The sequence below is a fragment of the Delphinus delphis genome, chromosome 4 (assembly GCF_949987515.2).
Source record: "Delphinus delphis chromosome 4, mDelDel1.2, whole genome shotgun sequence".
NCBI classification, from domain to species: Eukaryota; Metazoa; Chordata; class Mammalia; order Artiodactyla; family Delphinidae; genus Delphinus; species Delphinus delphis.
The window spans coordinates 6,943,820-6,959,720 of NC_082686.1; the positions used below are offsets into that span (position 1 = coordinate 6,943,820).

At 43.5% G+C, this 15,901-nt stretch overlaps 1 protein-coding gene across 4 annotated transcripts in view; it reads left to right on the top strand.

Moving 5' to 3' along the window:
* Positions 1–8,980, top strand: part of ERG (ETS transcription factor ERG) — a 276,764-nt gene extending 267,784 nt beyond the window's left edge. For 3 of the 4 annotated variants that reach the window (XM_060010298.1, XM_060010300.1, XM_060010301.1), the window contains one exon: positions 6,416–8,980. In XM_060010298.1, the coding sequence (XP_059866281.1) occupies positions 6,416–6,936 (521 nt within the window). In that variant the 3' untranslated portion in view covers positions 6,937–8,980. The remainder of the gene's footprint in view (positions 1–6,415) is intronic. The other variant, XM_060010302.1, reaches the window with a different exon arrangement.
* The last annotated feature ends 6,921 nt before the right edge of the window (positions 8,981–15,901 follow it).

The window sequence follows — 15,901 nt, forward strand, 5'->3', positions numbered from 1 at the left end:
ATGTCATAGGAGTATTGCAAATACAAGCTGGAATGTATATTTCCTATACATCGAGGCCAAAGTGGGGTTAGAAATGGGAAAATTTAGGTTCAATCAGTGTACATCCCCACAGGGAATCTATACGTTTGAAAACATAAAATATCATCATTATTTGGCATCCACATCTTTGACATTAAATTTTGATTAATGTTAACTAATTCAGCAAATATTTTTTAAGCAGCTTAGAAGTGAGAAGGGTCTGTTTTGTTTATTGCTCTACCCCTTGGGCCTAGACCGGGTGCTAAATAATTATTGGTTGAACAAATGAATGCAAGGAGTAACAAGATACCATCCTGGACCCTCAAGGAGCTTCCATTCCTGTGGAGAAATGGACACAGGTTCACCCCAGCATCCACCTGGTGGCCACGTCTCCGGGGTCTTGGTCCGTCCTCCTGCCTATGCTCAGCTTTCTATTTGCAACTGCCTTTATAACCATTCACATAAAAACGATTACTATGTTTTGAGATGATTATTATTAGTCAGGCTTCAGGAAGACTGATCCGGCAGCAATGTTCAGGATAGATTAGAAAGGGGAACAGGACGGAAGCTGGAACACGCTGGGAAAGTTAATACAATAATGTGAAATAACAATTCAATAGCTTTCCCCCCCACCCCTCCCCCATATCATGCCTGGGCAAATGCCTGTCTCAGAACAGCCCTGGGAGGTCATTATCTTCGTCCTACGGAAAAGGAATCAGAGGTCCAGACAAATTAGGTAACTTCTCCTGGGTCACACAGCCCATAAGAAGGGAGGCCAGGTTTGAACCGTGACTCTCTGTCTCCAAAATCTGCTTTTACTGATATTTTCTGGCTCTCCACTGCCACTGAGTGAGCCTGGAAGAGGGAGGTCTTGGAGAATGAGGACCAAGAGAATAGAAAGAAAGGATTTCCTTTCAGTTTCACAACTGTTTCAATGCTTGGGATGAGGCTGAGGTCAGGGATGAAGAGGAGGAACATGTCAAACTGCACCAAACAAAACCAAACCGACCCTTTCACCCACACAGATTGGTGAAGTGAAATATAAGTCTGTGCCCATGTTGTTGCAGTTCAAAGGTGTGGCTTGGTTGGTGCCTTGGGGCCAAAGAGAGTTGCCGGCCCCTAAGCAGAGGGCTTAGTGTCTATTCACGCTGTTCCCAGCAGCCTGGGGTTGCCTACGGAGGGTAGAGGGACCTGGGACCGAGCAAGGAGGAGACTGCAGACCCATCACTGGCCTGGGAAAATGTCTTGGTACCTAAGAGGTCCGTGACACTGGCATCGTAAGCAAAGACTGTGCCCATTGGGCCTGGGGAAAGTGGCAACATCCAACTTTTGACTCAAAGATTTCTTTTACTTCGTTTATAATGAATTAGGCCTTCTCTCCATCTCTCCTTAGGCTGTGTGTCAGTTACTTTCATGTGGCCTTTCCCCCTAAAACCAGAATGTCTTATCATTCTATTAATGAGAATGCTTCTTCCTGTTTGATTCTAGTTTCCCATCTCTGATAAATAAATCCTTCACCACTTAAACTGCTGCCTCTCCTCTTTTCACAATGCAAACGTTTTTTAAACCATTTTAAATGGAAAGATGACATCATATAGTATGAATGCACGAGATGATAACAGCGTCGCAACATCTCTATCCAAAATATGCATTTGGGGTGCACTTTGGACCGTATTTCTTCTGCTGAGAAGGGTGTGTCCCTGCATTATTATGTCCTGGATCAGATATTAGCAACGTAGCCCCTTTATGTCCCGTCAGAATGGCTGACCATTTAATGTGGCTTCTGTGATGAACAGAAATTTCCTTTCCATGGAAGAGCTTTCCTGGGAGGAGTTCAGTAGCTCCCTCGGTGCTCCCTGGATAGTCGCTAATGGTGGGCATGAAAGTGTAACCTGCTTCATGCGGAACCAGAGACCAGTTTTAGGGATGTTTTTCCATTGGTTAGGAGGTGGGAGTGTCCAGTCTTCTACTGGGAACCCACCAAGCTCCAGGCCCAGGGAAGGACTGGAGGAGACTGCAGAGGTGTGTGCAGAAACCAGGCGCAAGAGCAGTGTTGTTGTGCAGTGATTCAGCCCCAGATTCTAGGCGAATCTGGGTTCCAACCCTTGCTGACCTTGGGCAAGATAAGTCACTCTACCTCTTTGGGCTCTAATTCCTCACCCCTACAATGGGCTATCACATGATTCTGGGGGGAGGGGGATTAAAATAAACACGTGGAAAATGTTCAGAATGATGCCTGGTACCAGTCAGCATTCAGTGATGCTGGCCAGCCCTGAGAATACCACCATTCCCAGCTTTTGCCTGGCCAGCATGGGGTTTTTGGGGGGAAGGTGGTTGTTTTCCTTTGGCATCTTCTGGCTCTAGGCAAGGGATGTACCTTTCTTTTTTTTTTTTTTTTTTTTTTTTGGCGGTACGCGGGCGGGCGTCTCACTGTTGTGGCCTCTCCCATTGCGGAGCACAGGCTCCGGACGCGCAGGCTCAGCGGCCATGGCTCACGGGCCCAGCCGCTCCGCGGCATGTGGGATCTTCCCGGACCGGGGCACAAACCCGTGTCCCCTGCATCAGCAGGCGGACTCTCAACCACTGCGCCACCAGGGAAGCCCAGGATGTACCTTTCTTTAAGCCCTGGTTTCCAGCTCAAACAAATCATGATAAGAGCACTTATGTACCGAATTCACCCTCATAGTGATCCTGCAAGATGGTACTACCATCTTGAGAGTATTACCATCACCTACATTTTGCAGACAAGGACATTGAGGCACAGAGAGCCAGGTGAGCAGAGCCAGGATTCAGCTGCGACAGTGCCAACTCCAAAGGGGTGCTTCCGGCCACCATACTGTCCTGCCCCTCCCACCCCCGCAACAAGCCCTGTCTGAGCCACAGACAAAGCCTTCTGTCTGAGACAAATGCCTGCTGCCTGAATCCCGATGCGCTGGGGGGTCCAGGCTGTGCACGTGGGATTTTCTGCAGCACCTCCAGCTACTGTAGAAAGTAGCCCAAGTGATTGCCACTGTGGTGCTTGCTGCTTTAAAGACCCTCTCTGCTTTATTTATGGCTCTGTTCCTCCATCAGCTGGCTGCTGAGTGCCCTGCTTGGGGACACCCCTCCTACTTGACCCACAGCTGCTGACTCACCCCCAGCTGTGCTTTTCTCTGTGGTTTATAAACCGTTTAGATGTTTTGCCCTTTTTTGCTCAGGCTGTACCTCTTCACTAGTATGTTTCTCTTCTTTTCTTTTAATTGCATTTGGAGAACACTTTCTTCCCCAGAATTAAAGGATTGCTTTCTGTCTTCTTTGAAGCCACACTCCATGCCCCTTCACCCCACTGGACTCTCCTGTAGGTGGGCAGCCGACATCTTTGGGTCCCCCCCACCTCCTGGTCCTGCCTTTTTAGTTAATTACCTTGGACAAAACTAGGGCAAAAGTAGCTACTCCTTACTGATGTTCCAAAGGTGGTTATCAGGATAGAGAGAGAAAATAGATACGAAGAGTTTTTCGGAAGAAGGTTATTTTTGAGGTGCAGGTGGTGAGGCTGTTTGGGTGCGAGGTCCTGTCTTATAAGAGCATCTCCCTTTACTTGTTGGTTTGGCCAGTGGAATACCCAAGCCGCTCTTAGGCTTCCAAATCTTAGGAATTCGTGTTCTGGAATCCCTATTCTATATTCTAAAATGCACCTTCAGTGCACAGTAAGTGTTATTGTTTCGACAGTAAACGAAGAATTTAATAAATTGCTTTTGAAATTCGTGGCCACAAGTAACTCGTTTAATTTACCACTGACTATAACTTCTCAGCAAACATTGTGCCCCCTTGAGGATTCTCGAACAGCGAGAAAATCTGCTGTGGACTGTGAACGCAGTGGATTTTGTTATATTAAATTTAACAAGTAATGAGCTTGACATAATGTTACATTTTATAACATCTACTTAAACATTAATTGATTTGCATTTATGGTTTTGTTCTCAGGTTCGGAAGCTGATGAGTTTTGTTTACAGGTGTCTTATTCCCATAGACTCTTGAAATGCTCAGAGGCCCGAGCACTGTGTACAAGGGCTGATGGGTAAAATCGTCTAGGGAGAAATTCCTCATCCATCCTTTGAACTTTGAGTTTCTAGCCATGAATTTAGTTCCCTGACTTACTAGTTCTTCAGAAACAGGAGACATGGGAAAACACTTTTGTACACTGGTTCTCTCCTATACATGTTCATAAAGGAAGTGGGTGAGGGACAAACTCCCAAGAGGCAATACCAAGGTTTGAATAGATACCAAGTGTAAGTTTGACTGTTTAGGAAGATCTGTGTATTTATACAAAATCTGTGGGATTGTTCTCTGTATGGGAGGAGGTTGACAGTGAATATTTATTTTCAAACAACTCTCTGTGTTTATATTGAAACATATGTTACACTGTTAAATCAAAAATCTATGTTTTTCCCTATTCCCAGGTCATATATGGAATTTTTTTTCAAGTAGTAATCCTTTGGTTACAATATATATACTAAAACCATATGGTTTTCTCAAACTATTCTTTGTGTTTTTTAAATGCATATTAATGAAATGTTGGGGGCAAGAAAACTTGATTGAGAACAGTTTGAATATGTGGTCCCGAAAAAGCAAAGGCTTCCATTGCGATGAACTACAAGCTGTTAATACACTTCAAATGTGTTGCTAGACTGAAAATGCTAATTTTCCAGAACAAATTCAGAAAAGGCTGACCTTTCTCATGATGCTGTTGTACGGATAAATTCACAAACATATCCATTTCCGTGTAGCCAACATGGAAACAAAGATTTATGAGTTGGACAATTTATCTAGTGAGCTAGTGGGGAGGATTTAGAGAAAACACGTCTATAATTGAGTTTTACATTTCATCAATTCCCTGAATAGTCAACAGTTCCTTTAATGATTTTATCATTATCTACTGATATTTATTGATAGTATAATACAAGATAATCTTTTTGGTAATAAGCCCAAGGCAGTGCTTGGGAGTTTGGGAGGAAAGACCTGCCTCATGTGTCCATTTTCAAAGCTTCTAAAATCTGCTTAAAGCATCTTAGCTTCTCCTGGTACTCAGGATCAGATATTCCCGGTACTTCGCCTCTCCTGGTACTCCTGGTATGACTGTTGATATTTGCATGTTTCTCTCTTTTAGGGAGCCATCAATCATCTTAAAGTATTGTAGCATAGAGTCTAGAATGGTGTGCCTGGATTTTTCTCTGAATTTAATAAAACCAAAAAGCCACATCTATAGGTCTCCAATGGGATCAAGAGAGTTCTGTGTCCACTCAGTCAAATGAGGTCTCATTGACTCTGTTGGAAGCCCCAAGAGGGCTTGCAATCACTCATTGTTACAGTTTTTTCTTTTGGAAACTCTGCTTAACACAATTGGCATTGCAACGCAGGGACAACACATGGATTTCCGTTAAGATGCATTTGCCTAAATACTGGAAATGGGTGATCTGGTTTGAAACAGAGCCAGCTTTTTTCTAAACTTCCTCATTTTGAGTGGGTTAATTCTGTTCTAGGAAAAGTTTTGACAGAATGGCTTTCTGCATGCCAGCCAAATGTTATGTTAGAAATAACGGTGTTTACTTCCATTCTCGATTTTTTTCCATAAACTTTTTGAAGTTCATTTCCTAAATCTGACTTTTATTATTTTACTTGACCTAGCCAATATAAATGGTATTAAGTCATTATTGCCAGCCACATAACAGCACTTTCTGCCTCGCAAAAGAGGAAAAGTAAGCCCTTCCACCCCCAAAACACAACGTTGACTTGGCTATTCTTCTAAGGAAGTCAGAAATGGATGGAACAAACCTGAACTCTGACCTCTAGGAACTCTTTGCATTTCCAGGAAGGACCTGGATCTTTAGATCAGCCTGGTAGTCACCAAGGATCATCATCTTAGGTCAGCTTCCTTAGACACAGAGCTTGGGCTAAGGATACTTGTGCAAGTGATTAATTAAGGGTATTTCTCAGGAGAGAGGGAGTGAGGACGCAGGATTGGACCGGGGAAAGTGAAGGAAGCTTGTGGACTTCGCTGGAGCCCTGCTTTTGTCTGATCCCATGCGGAGCCCGGGGCATGGCCAGCATCACAGAATTGGTCCCTCTTCGAGGCAAGGGGGCCGGCCTCTGGTACCCTGTGTCAGTCCATCAGGCTGTGGGCTACCTGGGGGTGGATGAAATAGCGCCTCTTCAGCCAAGGGCAGTTCTCTGGAGACAAGCAGGGGGATCTGGGGGACAAGAGCAGCCAATACCCCAGCCGCTGACGGATGGGCGCACAGCCTGGTAAAGGAAGTCTGGGTGGGACGCCACAGCCCCCTCTTCTGTCGTTGAAGAAAGGACCCCTTTAGCTCAGATCCTGTTCTCACTGGGGTTTTCTTGTCTTTTCCCACCTCATCAGGGAGCGGGCAGATCCAGCTGTGGCAGTTTCTCCTGGAGCTCCTGTCAGACAGCTCGAACTCCAACTGCATCACCTGGGAAGGCACCAACGGGGAGTTCAAGATGACAGATCCAGATGAGGTGGCCCGGCGCTGGGGAGAACGGAAAAGCAAACCCAACATGAACTATGATAAACTCAGCCGGGCCCTCCGTTACTACTATGATAAAAACATCATGACCAAAGTCCACGGGAAGCGCTATGCCTACAAGTTTGACTTCCACGGGATCGCCCAGGCCCTGCAGCCCCACCCTCCAGAGTCCTCCCTGTACAAGTACCCCTCGGACCTCCCTTACATGGGCTCCTATCACACCCACCCACAGAAGATGAACTTTGTGGCCCCCCACCCTCCAGCCCTCCCCGTGACATCGTCCAGTTTTTTTGCTGCCCCAAACCCATACTGGAATTCACCAACAGGAGGGATCTACCCTAACACTAGGCTCCCAGCCAGCCATATGCCTTCGCATCTGGGCACTTACTACTAAAGACCCGAGAGAGGCCTTTCCCAGCAACATGCAACCGCCAACCAATTGCCACAAGCTCTATCGGAGACCATGATCAGAAGTGCCTCAAGAGGAATGAAAAAGCTTGACTGGGGCTGAGGGGGAGGAAGCCGGGGAAGAGATCCAGAGACTCTCAGTGGGAGGGAATTACTAAAATATTACTACAGAGATAAAGAGGATGCTACAAGTGTAATGTACGTGGACAGATCATCTGTGGACCAACCTTGTGAAAGGCATTGTAAGTAGAAGCATGAAGTCATGAGGACAAAGTGCCAAAGAAAATGTTCTGAAGAAGTGTGTAAACCTTAGAGGAGCCTTTGGGATCCTGTTCATGCATTAAACTGGGATTAAACTCAAGCAATAGAGATAACACAGTCTGGACCTAACATGCCATTTCTAATGTCATTTGAAGGAAAAAAAAAAAACTACCTGTATTTAAAAAGAGAAACATATCAACACAGAAAAAAAAGAAAAGAGACTGTGGCCCATCGATAGACATTGATAGGGAACTCATCAGCACTTGCAGTTTTGGGCGAAATCAGATTCATTCCATTTGATGGAGAGCGGTCAGCTCTCTCCAACTGTGAAGACAACCCAAAGCTTCCAACTCCTTTATGATAGGACAGGAGCTCTGAGCCGAAGGGAGGGACTGAGAATGTGTCTGGAGGGTAAGCGTGTGGGTGTAGACAGATGAGGCGGGAGAGGAAGAAGCAGAAGAGGAGGCAAGGACTGGGAAAGAAACTTCTCGAGCAGTAAAGACTGGACTTAGGACGGTGTCGGTCCTGCAGAGAATTGAGTCATGGAGACTTGCGGTTCCATACGGTCAGTGTTGTACCAAATCCAGTGTTATGAGGAAGGACACAGCGTCACGGAGGCAGGGCAAGTAGTAGAATTCAGAAACAAAGTCGTGCATCTCTCTTTTTGTTTGTTTATCAAAAGAAAAATTGTAACTGGAATTGTCTGATATTTAAAAGAAACATTCAGGACCTCATCCTTAGGTGAGGGCCCTGCTCTCCACAGGGTCAGGTAAGAGCTAGCCTTCTGGGCTACTGCGATCCGAAATCACCTAGGCATCGGGGCGAGGCGGGCTCCAGGTTTCCTTTTGAGTCGCGAACGCTGTGCGTTTGTCAGAATGAAGTATACAAGTCAATGGTTTTTTTTTTTCCTTTTTATATAATAATTATATAACTTATGCATTTATACACTACGAGTTGATCTCGGCCAGCCAAAGATACACGACAAAAGGGACAATCAATGATCTAATGTGGCCTTGAACTTTAACTCTGTATGCTTAATGTTTACAATATGAAGTTATTAGTTCTTAGAATGCAGAATGTATGTAATAAAATAAGCTTGGCCTAGCATGGCAAATCAGATTTACACAGGAGTCTGCAATTGCACTTTTTTAGTGACTAAAGTTGCCTTTTAGAAACTTGTGCTGCAAGGGGTGGGTTTTGTGTTAGAATTCTCCTTTGTCCAGGAACTCGTGCAAGGGAGAGCCAAGCAAATGCCACGCTTGGCACGCAAACAGTGATGACCTCTCCGGGGCCTTGTTGCCAGCTGGAGCCGTCCGGAGCAGAAGGACTGAAGGTTTTCACCTGGGAGCCTCCAGATTTAGACCCAGAGTGGAGAGAGGCCTCTAAGCTGGGGTTGTAATTGAGAAATTCCAGATCCGCACCTAGTCACGAATCACCCTTAATTCCTGCTATAAAGCATTCATTGGATGGCAAACAAGCTATTGCTCTCAATGTAAACTGTATTATTGTTGGTAAATAAAGCATCAGAGATCGCAGCAATGTCTCACTTTAACGAGACAAGGGACAGCTTCAAAATTTGCCATTTGCCTTCTCCATCAGAGGCTCTCATCGGGTAGACTGTGGCCTTGACCTTCCCACACCAGGATAACCTGGGTACCCTGGTTTGGGATTCACCAACCCTGAGCCTGACAGATGATCAGACACTGTTTATTTCTCTGATCCAAAGTCAATTCCCCCTTGACATCCTTTCTCTCCTATGTGCCACAAAGGATGCCGGCCTTGGCCAAGGTGAAGGCAGCTCGAGAGCTGGGGTGCAAGGCCCTGTGAGAGGGGGTGAGCCTGGGCAGCTCCCTAGCCTGAGTCAGTTTCTGAACTGGCCCATCTCCTCGCTGTTTGGGGGCTTGTTTTGCACTCTGTAATCCTCTTGCGATGATTAAATGACGTTGCCAAACCTCTGGGCTCTGGATCCCTTGGCAGTGGTCTCTAAAGCTGGTAGGATCCGATTACCAAAGCTGCAGACACTCGGCATTACTTGGATTAAAAGAAGTCCAACTCTCCATCAATTACAGCAGCTTGGGAAGGGCCCGCAAAGTGCCTGTATCTCCTTAGGGAAGACATAAATAAGTAAAAGCATAAACGCTGGCAGCTGGGGTGACCCACACTGTGTTAATGGGAAAGATCAGTCATTTTTATTTTGCAATGCAAAGTTGAAGCACACCTACGTTCTGCATAGAAACAGACATTTACTCGGATAATCACTCAGTTCCCCTCTTTCAGGATTGTATCATGAACAAAGTAATAAAAACAAGGCGTAATTCTCATTTTCAATTTTAACAGCTGTTTTCAGTTAGGGTCCCACCTCCCCCTGCCATCCAGATTATTAGCAAACTTTATGACAAGCATGAGCAATGGGGATTATTTTGGATAACGTGATAATGCTGAGTTCTCCCAAATAAATAATTATTCAGTTATATCTTAAAATAACGTTCACTCTCTGCTCCTGCAGAATCGAATTCCAGAGCAGTCTCCAGTTCGTATTCATAGTGGCATCAAGAACCTTTTCCTCTCCGCTTTCCCATCTCTCGGTTTGCCCTGATGTACACTCAAGATCCCTGCAGAATCTCCCTTCTGCTGGCAAGAGATGGGCCCTCTTCTTGTTTTAAATAGTCTTTTGGAATTTGTACATGGTGGAATCTCTGCGGATTCCCAAATCTCAGTCAAGACTTCATTTTTGCTCCCAGTTTGATGTCCTTGCTATGTCTCAGAGGGATTCATGATGAAGCAACTTGTCAGGACTGGTGCAGGTAGAGGACTTTCTGCTCCTCCAAAGCACCTCTTCGCTGCTGCAGCCCCTGCCACCTGGGAACAAGGGTCTGGAGGGGCATGCCATGGATGCAAGATGCTTCAGGGACCACTGACACCTGGGATGTGGGGTGGTGATGGCAAATAGGGAAAACATGGAGATCCCGCAAGCCCTCCCGGATTGACCTGTAACCTATGGTTAAAGACAAGAGCATCATGTTTATTGGTCTTCCATCATCCCACCCAAATAGAAGTTCTTGGATGACTACTTGGAGAATGAAAAAGATTTTGGACTGCTCAAAGGTATATCACATTCCATTCCTTCTTTTTATCTTAACCTTGGTTTAAAAAAATCTTGGTGAAACGTTTTCATGTCAAATGGGGAAAAGGTTGGCTATAGAAATCAAATATTAAAAATAACTGGAACCTCTTCATCTATCATAGAGCAGTGGTGCTCAAAGTGGGGTCCCAGGGCCAGCAGCAACCTCACCTGGGAACTTGTTAAATATGCAAATTCTCAGGCCCCACCCCAGACCTGCTGAATTGGAAACCCTGGAGGGTGGGGCTTAGCCATCAGACCTAACACACCTTACAGGTGATTTGGAAGCATGTTGCAGTTTGCGAACCACTGCAGCAGAGGAAAAGATAATCTTTGTGTGTGGAATATTCAGTGTGAGATCTCCATCCCATAACATTTTCGTCTGTGGCCGTATGAAAATCAACCGTCAGGGAAGCCAGTTTACTCTGGAAGTGTCATCCTGAGTTCCGCTCCCTCTGAACAGCCCTCCTCCCTACTGTTAACTCGCCTACATGTGTATTAGTTATCTACTGCTGACTAACAAATTACCGCAAACTCAGCAGTTTGAAACAACACACATCTGTTATCTTACAGTTTCTGTGGGTCAGGAGTGCAGGCACAACTTAGCTGGGTCTTCTGTTCAGGGTCTCTCCAGGCTGAAATCAAGGAATCAGCCAGGAGTGTGATTTTCTCTGAGGATGGAGTCCTTTTCCGAGCTCACTGGTTGTTGGCAGAATTTAGTTCCTTGTGGTTGTAGGACTGAAGTGCTATTTCCTTACTGGCCATCACCAGGGACCACTCTCAAGTCTTAGAGGCCACTTGAGGTCCTTGCTGTGTGGCCCTCTCAACCACTAGGAAGTTGCTTCTTCAAGGCCAGCAGGAGAACCTCTCTCATTTCAAATTTCTCTGACTTCTTTTAAGTGCTCACCTGACTAGGTCAGGCCCACCCAGGAGAATCTCCTTTTTTATTAACTCAAAGTCTGCTGATTAGGGGCCTTATTTATATCTGCAAGATTCCTTTTGCCGTAGAATGTAACCTAATCATGGGAGTGATAAGCCATCATGTTCACAGGTCCTGTTCATACTCCAGTAGAGAGGATTCTGTAGGGCATGTACACCAGGGGTCGGGAATCTTAGAGACCATCTTAGAATTCTGCTTAACACCATAGCTATACTGCCTGTCTTCTAGCATTTTCTAAAGTCCTTTGGCCAATCAAAACTTTTTAATGCACGTTGCTGAAAAGGCCAGGCTCAACTCAGCAGCACTGATGCCCTGGGCTCCATGGCTGCCTCTCCCACTGGCAATGTGGACTTCTTTGAACGAGTCTATTGGTCTTAATCTGACCAATCTGAAAACTTTATGCTGAACATGTAAGGGCTTATGGTAACTTTTTCATAGTATTTACATATTCTTTTGATTCTATTGAAAAAGCAGCTGAACTTCATTCCATATAGAAATCACTGTGCAAACTCTTCTAACTTATAACTTTTATTTTAAATTAATTTTATAAAGTGAAATGGCTTCATTCTTTTTCTCATAAAAAGTTTTGACAAGATATTATTTTGTCAAGGCAAGCCTTAATATTTACTTGATTATCATTTGTGTCAGACATGTTGAATTACAGACTTATGCAGGAAGCATGTTAAATGTAAGACCTTTATGAAAAAAAGAAATAGCAAGTTTTTCATGACTCATAGATACACATAGCATGTTCCCTAAAGAAAATAATACACAAATGGTAACCAGGATTTTATTCTGAGAGGACTTCATGAAACTGTTTTGAGATTTTGCAAGGTCATAACCGGTTGAGCACAGCCAAAGAGTACTGATTAAAAGATCAATACCCATCTGGAAGAGAGGTCCCGGGGACAGACTCCAGGCCTCTGCCCTTGACCTTACTCATTTATACCTCACTAGGGTGAAGATATAGGAGGTACACCAAAGACAACTCCAGATGCTGTGGGCTGAAAGGAAGATAGGTTACATGACGATTTCAGGATCCAAAAGAGCAGCCTAAAGGGATGGGCCCAGTTTTCCAGGCTTACTGGAGCTTAATGATGTTAGGAGCTGCATCACATTCAAAGCACCTGAGAGTGGGACTGAGCAAAAGCACATGTGAAAAGCACATCAGGGTTTTGGAGATGATGACAGTGATGTGTGGAATATACAGTATTAATGAGCTAAGGGGCAGGGGCAGACACTGCGCTAAGCACTTCAGATGCGTTGTCTCATTACTCCTTCCAGGCGTCCTCATGAAACCAGCTAAAAATAAAAAATCCTGACACTCAGATTAAACAGTTTATCCAGCGCACCCAAGGTAAGAGGGTGAACTAATGCTGTCCCAGTACTGACTCTCAAACCTCTATTCTTTTTTTTACTATTAATTTTTATTGGAGTATAGTTGCTCTACAATGTTGTGTTAGTTTCTGCCGTGCAGCAAAGTGAATCAGCTATACGTATACATATATCCCCTCTTTTTTGGATTTCCTTCCCATTTAGGTCACCACAGAGCACTGAGTAGAGTTCCCTGTGCTCTACAGCAGGCTCTCATTAGTTATCTATTTTATACCTAGTATCAGTAGTCCAAACCTCTATTCTTAATCTTAAGCTATGTTGCCTCATATTGACAGGATATGGGAAAGTGACATGACTACCCTACTGTAGGCTGCATTTTTTTGAAAAGATTGGGAAAGAGAACTTGCTTATGCTGTTTTGAACTGATTCCAACATCAATTCTGGACATAACCTTGCACAGGTACATAGACCAGCTAGAGCAAGCCTAATAGAGATGAGAGAGGGATGAGGGAACCCAAGATTATGGCATGGAAGAATAGCTGAAGGGACTGTCCATTATTTATACTGGAAGCAGGATTACATTTATGGCCCATCAGTCCAGGACCCAGTGTGGTGAATGGAAGTATTAAGCTGTCTTCGGCTGTGAATATAAATGAACATGCAGAGAAGTAACTTCTGGAGCGTAGCTGGACCCAGTGTGGATGCCCATTGGCCAGACTCAAGAAGAACTTTCTAACAGAGGAGCTTCATATGGAATGGCCAACCCTTTGCCCAGCAGTTGCTGGACGTGGGTGCTCAAGTATAGACCATGTGATTAATCACCGGATATTTAGCAGCATTCGGTAGGTGGACTACTTGACTGTTTAGGTCTTTTCCAGTTCTACGGAACTCAGGTTCTGCAAAATGATGAAATGTCATATATATATATATGTTCCTGGAAGATCAGGGAAAAGGGTCTGAAATGCATGACAGCTTAGAAGTCTCACTGTTGGTCAGTATCACTTGGTCCCAAGGGCAGGAGCACAGTTGGGGATTAAACATTATGTAGACATTAGAATCCCCCAAATTTGCTTGTTCTGTGGCTTTATGTCTCCAGATTGATTTGAGCCCACTTTGCTTGGAGGTTAAAATGTACATATCCGTTCAGCACCACAGGGACCTGGTGAATGGGGGGAGGCAGCCGCCTGGTAGGACCGCTGAAGTTCCCCTCCACATTTTCTCACTTAACAGGAAGACCACCCCCTGCCACACTCTTGCATAAAGGCACACATCGTGGGGTTGTTGGTCCCAGCCTGCTCAGCATTAGTCATGGCTCAGCTAAAAGAGTGTAGGGCAGCCCCAGGGAGCCTCAACCCAGCTTCAGACTGAAACCGTTTCCACCTCCCAGCAGGCATCGGAGGCTGGGAGACAAGGCTGGCTTTCCACTTAAGGTGCTAAGGAAGGGATGGGAGCCGAGGTTAAATATGCAAGAAAGAATTTGGGCTAGAAGTGATGAAGCCATTTGGTAAGATCTCTTGACTAGAAGGCCAGGATATTCCAAGAAGCTGGCAGAAGTTGAGCAGAGTACGGAGCAACCTGCCTTCTTCAGAGAGGGTGATACCCAGGGAGAGAACAACCCTAACAGATTTCTGGGAGGGTGAGTCCTGTCTCTTCCTGTAGGAGACACCGGAAGGGGTGGGGACAAAGCAAGAGTAACTGTGGGGAAAGCCCTCTCCACAGAAACGTGCGTCTCGTGGGGAATAGTGGGACCTGATACAATTTGTAATGCTAACGTAACCAATTGTACAAAATAACAAAAGTCAACAAAGACAGTACAAAAAGGACAATCACACTTAATGAATGTGAGATGCAAAGATATTAAACAAAATATTAGCTAATAGAATTCAGCCATGTATAACAAAGCACTTACATTATAACCAGGTTGGACTTATCAAAATAATGCAAATTTGGGTTAATATTGGACAATCAATTAATGTAACTCCCACATGAGTACATTATGAGTAAAACACGATCATCTGATAGACATAGAAAATTTGTTTAATATAATCAAACAGGTATATATTGCTATTCGCAAATTAAGAATAGAATGTGACTTCTTTAACCTGTTAAAGTGCATCTATAGAAACATACAGCAAATGTCAGACTTAAAGATTTAAAATTGAAACATTTACTTTGTTGTCAAGAATAAGACAAAGATGTTTACTAGTACCATTTATATTCCACATAATTTTGGAAGTTCTCACCAGAACACTAAGCAAGAAAAAAAGAAATAAAAATTATAAGTATTGGAAAGAAAAAAAACCCCAATATTTCATTAATCACAAAAAATATGACTGTTTATGTAGAAAATCCAAATTAATCCTTAGGTTAATTTTTTGAATTTATAAGAGTCTTAGCAAAATTGTTGAAATAAAAATTCAACTTCATTTCTACATAACTAGCACACACACTTAGAAAGATAAACTTTAAAATATTATTTACAATAACATGAAATATGTAGTACCTAAGAATAAATCTAATACAGATATGCAAGATCTCTATGGGAAAATAGTAAAACTTCACTGAGAGACATCAGAGAAGATCTAAATAAATAAAGAGGTGAATCATGTTCATGGAGTTGATGATTCAGTATTATAAAGATGTTTATTATTTGCAAAATCTGGAAATTTACTTCAATCCCTATCAAAAACTCCCAAGTCTTTTTAATTGTACAAGCGGACTTTAGAATTTATACAGAAGACACTCTAGAAGAAAACACAGTCTATATTTTGTGGGGTTTGTCCTCCCAGATACTAAATCTTATAAAGTTATAGTAATTAAGAATCACAGTGTGAGATGGCTCAAAAAGAGACAAATAGATCAATGGAATAGAAGAAAAGTCCATAAACAAATGCAACATATCTGAATACCTGATATAGTCATAAATGACACTGAAGATCAGTGCAGAAAGAATGGATTTTTTAATAAATAGAGCTAAAACAATTAGAAATCTATACTGGGAAAAAATACGATGGAGTGTTATATAATACCACACAAAAATCAGTTACATGTGGTTAAGGACTAAAATTTAAAATGCAAAAGTGCAAAGATTTTCAAAGATCTTCCAGAAAAATACCGTCATGAACTTGAGGTGCGAAAGAATTTTTTAAACGTGACCAAAAAAAATACAAGACATAAAAGAAATATTGATAAAATTTTCTGTGTTTATATTAAGAACTTCTTTTCATTAATAGCTATCATTCAAGAGAGCAAAAAGACAAGCTACACTCTGGGAGAAGGTATTTGTAACTCATA